The 11,726-nt window shown below is 41.4% G+C and overlaps 2 protein-coding genes across 3 annotated transcripts; one reads left to right on the top strand and one right to left on the bottom strand.

Annotated features, from left to right (window-relative positions):
- Positions 1 to 870: 870 nt before the first annotated feature.
- qars1 (glutaminyl-tRNA synthetase 1) lies at positions 871 to 8,731 on the bottom strand. Its single transcript, XM_051425856.1, has 23 exons — positions 8,517 to 8,731; positions 7,974 to 8,124; positions 7,427 to 7,536; positions 7,241 to 7,316; positions 7,081 to 7,145; positions 6,932 to 6,985; positions 6,569 to 6,632; positions 6,420 to 6,494; positions 6,225 to 6,310; positions 6,040 to 6,126; positions 5,851 to 5,950; positions 5,687 to 5,765; positions 5,367 to 5,606; positions 5,181 to 5,273; positions 4,952 to 5,089; positions 3,827 to 3,914; positions 3,577 to 3,723; positions 3,353 to 3,454; positions 3,154 to 3,246; positions 2,680 to 2,807; positions 2,525 to 2,591; positions 1,577 to 1,702; positions 871 to 1,439 (listed from the first exon to the last, which is right to left on the bottom strand). Exons 1-23 carry the CDS (start codon positions 8,625 to 8,627, stop codon positions 1,389 to 1,391), a joined length of 2,331 nt encoding a protein of 776 aa, XP_051281816.1. The 5' UTR covers positions 8,628 to 8,731; the 3' UTR covers positions 871 to 1,388.
- Positions 8,732 to 8,906: 175 nt separating this feature from the next.
- Positions 8,907 to 11,726, top strand: ogg1 (8-oxoguanine DNA glycosylase). 2 transcript variants are annotated; one of them, XM_051425860.1, is made up of 7 exons: positions 8,907 to 9,253; positions 9,538 to 9,902; positions 10,003 to 10,182; positions 10,730 to 10,908; positions 11,002 to 11,149; positions 11,271 to 11,320; positions 11,407 to 11,726. In XM_051425860.1, exons 2-7 carry the CDS (start codon positions 9,575 to 9,577, stop codon positions 11,605 to 11,607), a joined length of 1,086 nt encoding a protein of 361 aa, XP_051281820.1. In that variant the 5' UTR covers positions 8,907 to 9,253; positions 9,538 to 9,574; the 3' UTR covers positions 11,608 to 11,726. The 2 variants fall into 2 exon arrangements, with proteins under 2 accessions (XP_051281820.1, XP_051281819.1); XM_051425859.1 differs by having other exon boundaries at positions 8,908 to 9,425.

Below are 11,726 nucleotides of genomic sequence, written 5' to 3'. Positions count from 1 at the left end.
CGTAATATCGCGATAACAGACGGGCGAGGAATAGACCTTTAAAGGCGACACACACAGGCAGAGTAGCCGGCTAGATCAGCTAGATGTCAGTCCACCTTAAAACCCTGTTATACCAGACAGACGCTCTTAGTGGTTCACTGGCTTCTGAATCTTTTAAGGTAGTTCCGTAGAGATGCGCTGAATATTTGGGTGGTGCTCACGGAGCTCTGGGCAGTTGAGGGTTAATTCCCACGCACTATCACTTCAGCGTGGTGTGTGTTTTCCACACTGCTTTCTGTTTGGACCAAATTACCTGCTTGAGGATTAATTTTAACTTTTTATGGCTTATTGGGAAACCTGGAGGAGGATTTTTGTTACACAGATTAATTTCCATTAAGGTCAAAGCTGTTTTGCACCATAAAACATTATTTCCTTTATTTTTTCTTTCAAATCTAAATGTATTGTTTATGCACCAATGCACGCCATCCACTTAGAGATGATATCAGTATTGGTCCAATAATGTTTTTTAAGTTGCTTAACACAACTGCAAAATCAGGCACAGCAACTAATGCAAAATTGATATCTTGCTTATAAGTCTGAGATTGTGTGCTTTTTAAAAATAACATTAGATAGCTCAGTCTTAGAGGTTGCATTATAGTTAAGCAATAACCTACTGTTTTCCAAACTTACAAGACCTCTCCCGATTATGTCATTACATATACAAATTCCCAATTACTGTCACCCCCCACTCATGCTGAATATTGTGTGATCACAGCAATACTCATAGCCAAAAACATCATCATATACTAAGTTTAACATTGCATCCTGATATTAAAATATCAGTAGTTGAAGATAATTGACATCAGCTTCAAAAACAAGAGACATTGCACATGTTTTTTCGAGGAATATTTATTCTCGTCTGTCAAAAGGACACACATGAACCCCCCTGAGTCTTAAAAAAAACACATGGTGGTTTGGCAGTGACTTACCACCTTTGTTAGAAAGTCATGTATGGCATTTGAGAGCATCTCCTCTGTGCAACACCAGCTTAGAGCCCATATTAGCATACAAGAGGTCCTCGTTGAACAATGATCAACGTTGCATACATTCAACAAAGAGGAAACACTGTGTAAGTGAATTATTATTGCAGCGGCTATAGAAAAAGAATCAAGCAGACTCTGACACCGACTGACCAAGCTTGCGTCTGAACCAAGTGATACTGCAGTAATTCTGCTGGCCACAATTCTCTTATGAACATGGACGTGTAATTATTACAGTATCTGATTTGAGTCAGTCTCAGCATAAGCAGTCTGTGCCCTTGCTGTTGTTACACCTTCAGTGATGCAAACAATTTGGACATGTATCTGTGGGCTCATGGGAAGCAGGAAGTGCGGCTTGATCTCAGTCAATTAGATCTTCCCCGGGTCTTCTTTGAGAGTGACTGTCCTGTTGAAGACGAACTGCAGAGAAAGAAAGATTAGGAGTTACACTTCACATCCAAAATGTATTTATATCAGAGTAGATTACCAAAACTCAACTGAACTAAAAACAGAGGCTTTCATCAGTAACCATTTGTAATATAAAACACAACACTTACCTTGTCTGCAGTGCTGTCAGGGTCCAAAGAGAAGTAGCCAACTCTCTCAAACTGGAATTTGTCAAAAACCTTTGCTTCCTTGACGGAGATATCCACTAAGGCACTGCTGATTGTCTGCATGGAATGCTACAAAAAAGAAATACATATAAAAGTTATATATATATATATATATGATATTTAAAACATTCATATAGCAGCAATCAACTATTTGCTAATATTTATAAAGATATAGTGGCATCATGGTGTTCTGAGAAGAGAATGACGTGACACTCCATCTTGATCCATGTGTTGCTGTCGCAGCCTTTCTGTGGTTTGTCTACATAGCCAATCTGCTCTGTGTGCAGCTGAGTAGAGCGACTGAAAGTGCTGTTTTTCTTGTCTACCTCAGTGAATTAAGGATTTATTTTGACCAAAGAAAAGTTGGAACAGTGGAAAGACAAACAAAGACTGTTCAGTGAGTTTTATTTTGTTTATATCCACTTTAAATGAAGTTACAATGATATGAGAGTTAAAATTAGCATTTTTGTCTATGGACCCTGGTTGTGAGTGATATTGATATAACGGCTGTTTCTAGTTGTGTTGGGATCCTTTCAGACATTTAGAATAACAATGTGAGCCTGTCAGTGTCAAAAGTAAGCTCTTTTAGTGGACGTACTTTGATAGCACATTTGTCCCAAGGATTAACGTTAGCTTACATTGCTTTCACATCTAACTCTGTGAGTTAAGGGTTTATTTTGACCAAACCAGCTTTGGTGATTGTTGGAAATAACAGTTATGGTGAGTTTTATTTTGTTTCGCTCACTTTTCTTTGGTCTCAGATGCTGGTGCTCTAGTGCGACATCCAGTGGCAAATTCATTTTGTATAACCTTTAAACAATTACTACGCCCATAGAAACATCTCAGTTAATCCAAACAAGCCTCCTGTCACTGGAGTGCAGAGGTACTCACAGGATTGATGTCACTCAGGAAGCCACTGGGCACTTCAGCTGGATCCTCTGGATGTTTGTGCAGAAATCTACAAAGATAGTGAGACGTTTTGGTAAAGTGAGTTTTCTACATGGAGCATTGGTTGTGAATGACAGGGAGTGATTTTTGTGACTTACAGTCTTTCATAAAGGCGCACTTCACACAGCAGTGGCTGGCTGACCCAGTGGATGAAAGCCTTTGGTTTCTCTGCAGTATCAGAACTGCAACAGGTCACCTCCAGTTCTACCACTTTACCCTGAGCATCCTGGGAAACAGAGTGAAAACCAGAAGGACATGTGGTGAGGACATGGACCAGATGGTATGTAAAATACTACTTAACTAAAGTGAAGACAGAGACACAAGAGTTCAATCAGATTGAATTTTGACTAATGAAATGATTAGGCTCTGCAGGGTTCAGCCAATTTAAGAGAGGGGGTCAGACTGATTCAGAAAATATTGTTTGTTTGTATAATTTTTTCATACAACTGCATGGTCAAATAAAACAGCCGAGAAGAAGGGATGCTACATGGCTGCAGTGAGTGTAAGGACAGTGATAGAGGTTAATGGTGCTGAAGGAAAATCTGGTCTGACTGCACCTTGAAACATCTTACCTTGATGACCTTCTGCACAGAGATGATATACCCAGCATGCCTTAGACCTACAGGCTGCTCAGGGGTCAGACGCTTGTAGCCCTTCTCCATCACCTGCAAAAGAGTCCATCATCATCATGTTTTGTACATAATCCAAAAATTGGGCAAATAAAGTCTGCTATGGTGAGAGTAATTATTTGTGTTTTTTTCTCTCTCTAACCTCTCTGAAGTCACTCTGTTCAATGAAGATTGTACGTGTAAATGGAACCACGTGGCTGCCTTTGGCCTCGTTGGCAGGGAAGTCTGGTACTCGTACATCTGACTGAGACAAAAGAGGACGACGGAAGGAAGATTTAGTTCAAAGACAGAATATACCGGATATTACAAGTCCTCAGGGAGCTGTTTAATGTGTAATCTCTCTGTATTTGTAAGTCATGCACAAACCTTTGAGTTCTCTGGAAGGTTAGTTATGGTGACTTTGAGCGGTTCCAGCACAGCCATGACTCTGGGTGCAGAGTCATTCAGCACGTCCCTCACACACGACTCCAGAAGGTGGGGCTCTGTCGTTGTCTGGGAAACTGTGACTCCCACCTGCCAACACATGTAACATATTATTACACAACAGCACCGCCCTGATACATGTAATTACTCCTTACACCATCCACCTATTCATCCTTCTAGCCTTTCTGCATACCCGTGCACAAAAGTTGTTAATTGCTTCTGGTGGGAAACCTCTTCTCCTCAGTGCGGTCAAAGTGAAGAGACGGGGATCGTCCCAGTCCCTGTAATTAGAAGAGATATAGTTAACAAACTATGTGTAGTATGAAAACATCACACGAGAACCTGCGGTCAAAATGCTGCCCAGCAAACCCCAGTGAGAAGTATATATGGTTTGAATCCATCCATGATGTTTAACTTGTCTGTCCGCTGCAAGAGATCTGTGTTTTTATTACGATTAGTGGTAACAGCTTTTTATAAACTTGGGAGGACTTAAGCCCTTTTCAGACATGGAATTCATCAAGCTCTTTTTGTCATTCAGACATAGGTTACCTTAATGTAAATTTTACTTAAAGTTCATTTACAGGACATTTACTAGAAGAGCCACAAGCTTGTGCAATGTAATTAAAACAATCTATATAATACAGTTCGTAGGCCCTTGCGTATCTGTTTTTTTCCTCTTAGCTCTGAAGAAGGCAAAGGAAAAGGTTCAATTCAGACTTGTGCTTTGCTAAAAAGTGTTGCGTACATGTTGCCCCGTCCGACCTAGTAAGACTTTAATGTAATATTGATTTGGGGACTTATTTAGTCATAAGACGGACATGTAAAATTGCCCTCATATTTACATAAGGAGTGCACGGCTAAAAAGGGGCATTAGTGGAAAAATAAAATAGGGTAGAAGGTAGGGATGCACGGATCCAACTCTCTCTCTGCTGACACCTCAACTCACAATATCTGCCACCACGTACCACACTGCATGAAACTCACAGGGATAATTTTTATATAGGGTAACATTAGACCAGCACCCCGTAACAACTTCATTAATGTAAATGGTAGCAGAAAGACCGCATTTTATAATGACACTGACACACGTGGATCAGTAACGCCTGACTAATACCTAACCTAATAGTTTAGTAGTAGGGCAAATACTCATCCTTCATCAGTTGCTTCTAACACAAAGGTTTCTGGGCGCTGGTGAACAAATGCTTTCTATCTATTTGGGTTTTTTATAGCCCATTATTTACAAGACTATTGTACTGTAATATAAATAGTTAAAATGAACATACTGGAAACAAATGGCAAAAAGAAAATGTGATTTTACCTGACAACGCCAGTCTCTACAAGTTTGATGATTTTCCTCTTGGACACAACAGTGTAGGTGAGATTTAATCGCCCATATTCCCACTGAACAGGGCAGTACACATCCAGAGCGTTACACAGCCAGAAATATGATGAACGCCTGTAACAAAACCAACAAAGGAAGTGAACATTAACAAAGCATTGGTATCATTAGATTATGATACAACAGATCGCCAAACAATCATCTATACCTGGCCTGGAACTCTTTGGTACAGAGTGAGTGTGTGATATTTTCAATAGAGTCACACAGACAGTGAGTGTAGTCATAAGTGGGGTAGATGCACCTGCAGAGAAATATAGCAAACAAATGTAAGTAAAACGCAGCCTGTGGTGAGAAAGATATTATATTCAAATGAAGAAAGTTCTGGTTTTCATACCATTCATCTCCTGTCCGATGATGTGGTGTGTATTTGATTCGGTACGCCACGGGGTCCATCTTCCCGTCCTCCATGACCATCTTCATCCTGAGCGTAGCTTCTCCCTCAGCAAACACACCCTTCTTCATCCTGTCAAACAACACCAGGGACTCCTCAACGGGTCGGTCTCTCCAGGGGGAAGCAGGAGCGTTATGGCCCTTCAGTTCCTCCCCTTTCTGGTGACACACATACGCATGACCCCTGAAGGAAGAAAAGAATCAAACATCATATTCCAGCTTGTGCACATTTATAAAACATGTACACATAGTTTCTACACTCACCTGCGAACAAGATCCACAGCAAGGTCATAGAGTTGCTGAAAGTTGTCTGATGCATGCGTGACAGCATAAGGTTTGTAGCCTGTGTAATACAGTTACATTGATGAGAAACTACCTGTAAGCTTTCATCGAACCCAAAAGGTGTAAATCAACAGAGTCAAACTCACCGAGCCACTCCACCATGTCCTTAATAGCAGTGAAATATTTTTCCTCTTCTTTCTCTGGATTTGTGTCGTCATACCTCAAGAAACATATTCCGTTGTTTGCCTACAGGAAAAGACAGGGTTTAAAGGAAACAGCTGCACCAGGAAGTATTAAACTGCTAATGCGGCGGTGATGGATGAAGAGATTCGTACCTTTGCATAGCCAAAATTGAAGTTGATAGCTTTGGCATGTCCAATGTGAAGGATACCATTGGGCTCAGGAGGAAAACGAGTACGAATCTAAAGGAATACGTAAATGGAAAGGGTGAAAGAACCATTTACATAATAATTTTCAAGTTAAAGTGTTTTACTCCAAAAGTTAAAAGTAGCACGTGTACCTGTCCACCGGTGATCTCCAGGTGCTTTTTAAGCAAGTCCATTGTATTCGGTGTTATCACATAGCCCTCGGTTTTATAGTTCTCTCCTGTATGATGGAACATGAAAGATCAACATACTGTGTAAGTAAAACCTTTAAATTGAAGCAACAAACGGAGACGCAACTGCATCTAACTGTTCAGGTGGTTCCTTCTCACCTGGTTTATGGAACTTCAGCGCTTCTCCTCTGAGCTGCTCCATTAGCGACTTTCCCTCCCCAGTCATCACCTCACCTAAACAACCAACAAGCAAAGTTTAAGAAAACACAAAAGATAAACCATTAAATTCACTTCTGTCTGTTTCTTACCATTCATAGCCACCTCGTCTTTCTTCACCTTTGCCTCATTCTCTGCAACTTTAGCTTTCTGGGGCTGCAAAATAATTAGATATTAACCACAGATGAAAACAGTGCAGCGATTAAAGGAATGGTTAGACATTTTGGAAAATAAAGTTAACCAGCAGTTCGTTGGCTTAGCTCAGCATAAAGACTGGAAACAGGGAGAAACCACTAGCCTGTCTCTGTCCAAAGATAACAAAATCTGCCTACCAGCACCTATAAGTAGTGATTTTACAGGGGGCTGCGAGTCTATATAGTCTATTTCTTGGCTGGGTGCAGACAGAAAGTGAAAAAATGTCAAACTGTTCCTCAAAATAATGTGACATGTGTTACCTTAGGTTTCTTCTCCAGGTCAGCCTCTGTCTTGGGTCCTAAGAGGTGTAGGACCTATCAAAACAAGACCAGAGTTAGTTACGATATACAGTGGGAGAAACCATGACAGATATACAATGTCTAAAAATATTCTCTTTTTCAAAACGCACCTGCATGTCCACCTCATTTTTGATGACTTTTCCATCTGCCCATTTTAAGGCAGTACGTGCCTCTCCTGCAACAGACACAAAAGCTCAGTGAGACATTCTGTCTGTCTGTTAGGCTTTAATGGTTTCAAAAATATTTCAGTAATCAAGTGTGAGATCATACCCATTAGCAGTCCCATGTTGAAGCGATACCTCTCATTTAACAGCTGTTCCTTGTGCTTCTTGATCACCGTCTCCACCTGTACAACATTCCATCGTCACTGAACACACCACCCCCAGTAAAGCTTGTAAAAAAAAAAAAAAAAAAAAAACAGACATATGTTTGGGAAATGTAAGCATTTGCACTTACAGCATCTTCAATCTGCTCCGGTGTTATGACGACACCAACTCCACATGCCTCTTCAAACGCCTTCTGGTTGATGGGCTCCTGAGGATGACTCTTTACAAAGTCCAGTGCAGCTGCAAAAAACAAACAAACACATTTTCTCCAATCATTTACGTCAACAAACGTACCATTTAATCAGTCCATATAATAGTCTGGCACTCATTCATTCTGCTTTTTCTTTTGCGCTCAATGCCGTCCACGTCCCCAGCCTTTTTCAGAACTTGCATTAGTTTTGGTGACCCGGGACGTTTTTACTATATATTTTATATATTCATCAAGTGTGATGTATTCCAGATTCAGATGCATTTCATGTTGACATAAATGATTTAATGGTAATTTGGGTATGCAAGACACTATATTGTGTGCTTAAGCAATTTGTTTTCTTGTGTTAGAAATCAGTCTGGACAAATTAGAAAAGATCAATGTTAAAATATGTCATTTAGATTTATTAGATGTAGATGAGTTTTTGGTAAAGCATTGAAGTGATCAGTCGGACTGCAACATGTCTTACCTGCCAGCTGTAGCTCTGTGCAGATTTTGCACTGTGCTATGTTGTCTGAAAGAAATGTCAGGCGTTTCGTGTCTTTAAGGCGAGATGCCATATTGTACAGCAAAGTACCCATGGTTTTGTCCACTCCTGATGCCCCACGGACACGTTGAGCCTATGAGAAAATACCCAAAAAATACATTGCTTTATCCTTCAAAATGTGTTCATGTCAAGAGCCAATTAACTGAACTGTATTAAAGCTAAGACAGACATGGTAAATCCCTATTTTGACCCTGGGAGGATGGACTTTGCACACTGAATGTGAAAATGAAAATATAGAGACCCTGCCTCAACTACACAGAAGTTCTCAGAAACGTATCCAGTGGTAGGTAACGTTACCTCCGAACCTACAATTAAAGCAGCTTTAAATAAGTAAGAAATATCGAGAGTGAATACAACAAGTGAGCTAAAAAAAAACACAAAAAAAACCTGAATGTCAAGTCATATGTCACATTTCACAGCTGTCCCTCCAGGAAGTTGAGTTCCCCCACATACGCTGGGTCGTACCTGAGTAACTGCGTCCTTCAGGGCAGAACTGAGAGCTTCATTTTTCAGCGTTTCTTTCGCTTTCTGCTCACTGAGCCCAATGGACGTGAAAAGTGCCAACATATCCGCCATTTTTCCACCGTATTCACCGGCTAGAGCGGAGCCACATACACGCTACCACCGCACACGGCTTTCCTTCGCGGAGAGGGAGGGAGGGGCGACTTCCTGTACACCTCAAAGACCAAAATGAGCTACTAACAAAATTGCCAATAGGACACCGCGGGCTCGGATTGCATTGACCAATCGTGATTGAGCTTGCTTGAAGTGACCGCCTACTACGAGCCAGGGAGCCAATCAACTGTTGTGTTGACATCAGTATGGGCGGGGCTACCGGGATCTGTGTAATGTTGCATCAGATTGACAGTTCGGTATTTATTAAACATTAAATCAGGACCATAATCAGTTCGTATTTATTTCAGATAACCTTTTTAAGTACAAGTGCCTAAACGTTGCACTTTTCATAAAACTTTCCTTCTCAAGTATGCCCAACTTTGCAACGCGTTGTAAGGTCTTTGTTGTCCATCATTATCGACGCTCGCTAAAACAACTCCGCGAAAGTTATTTGCGTAAACCGGAATTAAAGTTGTCGCTCCCCGTAAAATCACTGACCTAAAACATGGGTGTTTAGGGTTTGATATACGCTGCCACAAACACTGGATCCCACCACAATGAGTTTTTATACCGGGGCACTGTGGCAGGTCAGTATACTCTTGTTTTAACCTCTAAACAAACAGCAAGGTAACAGTTAGCAGTAAAGGTTATGGCCAAACATGCAGTGCTGTCCTCGGGGACAAAAGTGTGGAGATCTCTGGCCTGTGCAAAGTCAGAGCTGTGTCTGGACCTCACTCTTGCCTGTGGACAATCTTTCCGGTAGGTTGGTCACACACTGTCAGCATCATGATCGACAGGAGAGCTGCAGGACAGATCTAGCACACTTTAGATCCTCATATGTGTCTTTCCACTACTGCATCTTAACCCACAGCTGGAGAGAAACTGCAGGAGGCCACTGGACCGGAGTGATGGGAGGACGAGTTTGGACCCTGACTCAGACAGAAGACAGTCTGTGGTACCATGTTTACAATAACCAAGAATGGCAGGGGGAGGGAAGTGACAGGAAGAGGAGAGCTGGTGTTTCTCTCCAGATGGAAAACAAGTCAGGGAAGAAGTTCAAAGGAGCTTTGAAGAAAGAGGAGGAGGAGGAGCCGTTGGCTGTGACTTCGGTGCAGGACACTGAGGAGGAAGAGATGCTGAGAGATTACTTCCAGCTGAATGTGAAACTGGGAGACCTGTACAAGGAATGGGGGGCAGCAGACCCCCATTTCAAGCGCATTGCAGACATCTTCAGTGGTCAGTGTGTCTGCTTGTACCTGCATGATATCCCTTATTACAAAGTAAGTAATGACTGAGCCAGTATTTGTCTCAAGTATTTTGTTTGGTCTCCCTCCAGGTGTGCGAATGTTGCGCCAGGACCCCACTGAATGCCTGTTTTCCTTCATTTGCACCTCCAACAACCACATCTCTCGTATCCATGGCATGGTGGAGAGGCTGTGTAAGGCCCTGGGTGCCCCACTGTGCCAACTGGATCAAACCTCTTACTCCAACTTTCCTTCCCTGTCTGCACTTGCAGGTGCTATAGTCTTCCCCTGCAGACCTGTTTATCATCTTTCAATAACATTAGTATCAGTGGTGTGGGGTTTACAGCTGTGACCCAGGATCTGTTGGGTCTCTAATTATATTCGTCCTTCACTTTGGCTTTTGGTTAAATTTCATTGCTTTTTTGTTTATTTGTGTCCAGGCCAATGCAACAATATTTTTCACTTCTGTTATGTTGTAGTGTCCTCAGTTCAGTGGTGCAAATCCACGTTTAGTTTGGGTTTTAAGTTGATACCTGAGTGGTACATACACTTTGCTCCAAGTTCTATGACATGTATGTTAAAACCCTTTCTTTATTTCTACCTTCAAGTGCCTAGATATGTCATACAGCTGTATACCTACTACTATAAGGCATTTACCAACATAGAAAGAAATATACTTAAACCATGGAGTAGTCTGATTGAGACTCATGTTCATCAGTCATTTAAGGATTAGTGAATGTTAATTCACTCAGTTATCAAGCAGAAAAGGCCTACATATTGTCATCATAATTGTGTTGTTTTTTACCTTGTATTCTTCAGACGACAGTGTAGAGGAATGTCTCAGGGATCTTGGTTTTGGGTACAGGGCTCGGTTCCTTCAGCAGAGTGCGAAGCAGATTTTGGACACCCATGGGCTCCAGTGGCTTGAAGGTCTACGCAGTGTCCCATATCTGCAGGCCCGTGATGCTCTGCGCACTCTCCCTGGTGTGGGCACAAAGGTAGAGTAGAAAAAAACTTCTTATATATCTTCCTGAAATAAAGTGAAGTTGTAACAATAACATGTAATTAAGGCTATATGTGTCTCTCTGTAGGTGGCAGACTGTGTATGTCTGATGTCCCTGGATAAGACAGAGGCCGTGCCCATAGACACACACGTGTGGCAGATTGCTAAGCGTGACTACAACTATGCTTCTGGCAAAGGACAAAAGACCATCACAGATAAACTTAACCGAGATATTGGTTAGTATCCATGCACCTCATCAGTAGTACTGTATGGTTACAGTGCTACACTGCTTGTAAACACTGAATATAGTTTCTTTTTAATTGTTAACATAAAGCCAAATTCAATATTTCTACACAGGGGATTTTTTCAGAAAGCTGTGGGGTCCTTATGCTGGTTGGGCACAATCGGTGAGTGTTATCATTCAGTATCTGTCTGTGAGTGTCTGTCTCTGACAGTCTGTCTGCTATAACCACAGTGTCTTTATCTGTTTTAGGTGTTGTTCTGTGCTGACCTCAAGAAGTTCCAAAAGCTGAAAGAAATGCCACAACTGAAGCAGGCGAAGAAAGAGGAAACGGATGAAGAAGAAATGAGGGTATCGTGCAAGAAAACAAAAATTAAGACAGAAGAAAATGCAACTGCAAAGAACACGAAAACTAAGTCAGCATGTCACAAGAAAGCAAAGATGTCTGTTTAGAATGTGAATGTGATATGAAGTAAACACTTCTTATATCAGATTAAATTGCCTCACGTTTTTCACAAACATTGGCCAGCGCCATTTAATAAATCTATTGGAATAAATGAAATAATAAAAGA

Source organism: Dicentrarchus labrax, unplaced genomic scaffold (genome assembly GCF_905237075.1).
Source record: "Dicentrarchus labrax unplaced genomic scaffold, dlabrax2021, whole genome shotgun sequence".
NCBI classification, from domain to species: domain Eukaryota; kingdom Metazoa; phylum Chordata; class Actinopteri; family Moronidae; genus Dicentrarchus; species Dicentrarchus labrax.
The sequence above is the reverse complement of the archived record's forward strand: the minus strand, read 5'-3'. Positions and strand labels throughout refer to the sequence as shown.

What these genes read in the sequence shown, in the direction of transcription:
- ogg1 (XM_051425859.1), top strand. Translation starts at nt 9,316, where the DNA reads ATGGCCAAACATGCAGTGCTGTCCTCGGGGACAAAAGTGTGGAGATCT. An exon ending in TTCCCTGTCTGCACTTGCAG is followed by an intron (nt 10,183 to 10,729) that starts GTGCTATAGTCT and finishes TGTATTCTTCAG; the next exon opens with ACGACAGTGTAGAGGAATGT. An exon ending in TAAACTTAACCGAGATATTG is followed by an intron (nt 11,150 to 11,270) that starts GTTAGTATCCAT and finishes ATTTCTACACAG; the next exon opens with GGGATTTTTTCAGAAAGCTG.
- qars1 (XM_051425856.1), bottom strand. Translation starts at nt 8,627, where the DNA reads ATGGCGGATATGTTGGCACTTTTCACGTCCATTGGGCTCAGTGAGCAG. An exon ending in CAACATGGGACTGCTAATGG is followed by an intron (nt 7,146 to 7,240) that starts GTATGATCTCAC and finishes TGTCTGTTGCAG; the next exon opens with GAGAGGCACGTACTGCCTTA. An exon ending in GGACATGGTGGAGTGGCTCG is followed by an intron (nt 5,766 to 5,850) that starts GTGAGTTTGACT and finishes TGTATTACACAG; the next exon opens with GCTACAAACCTTATGCTGTC.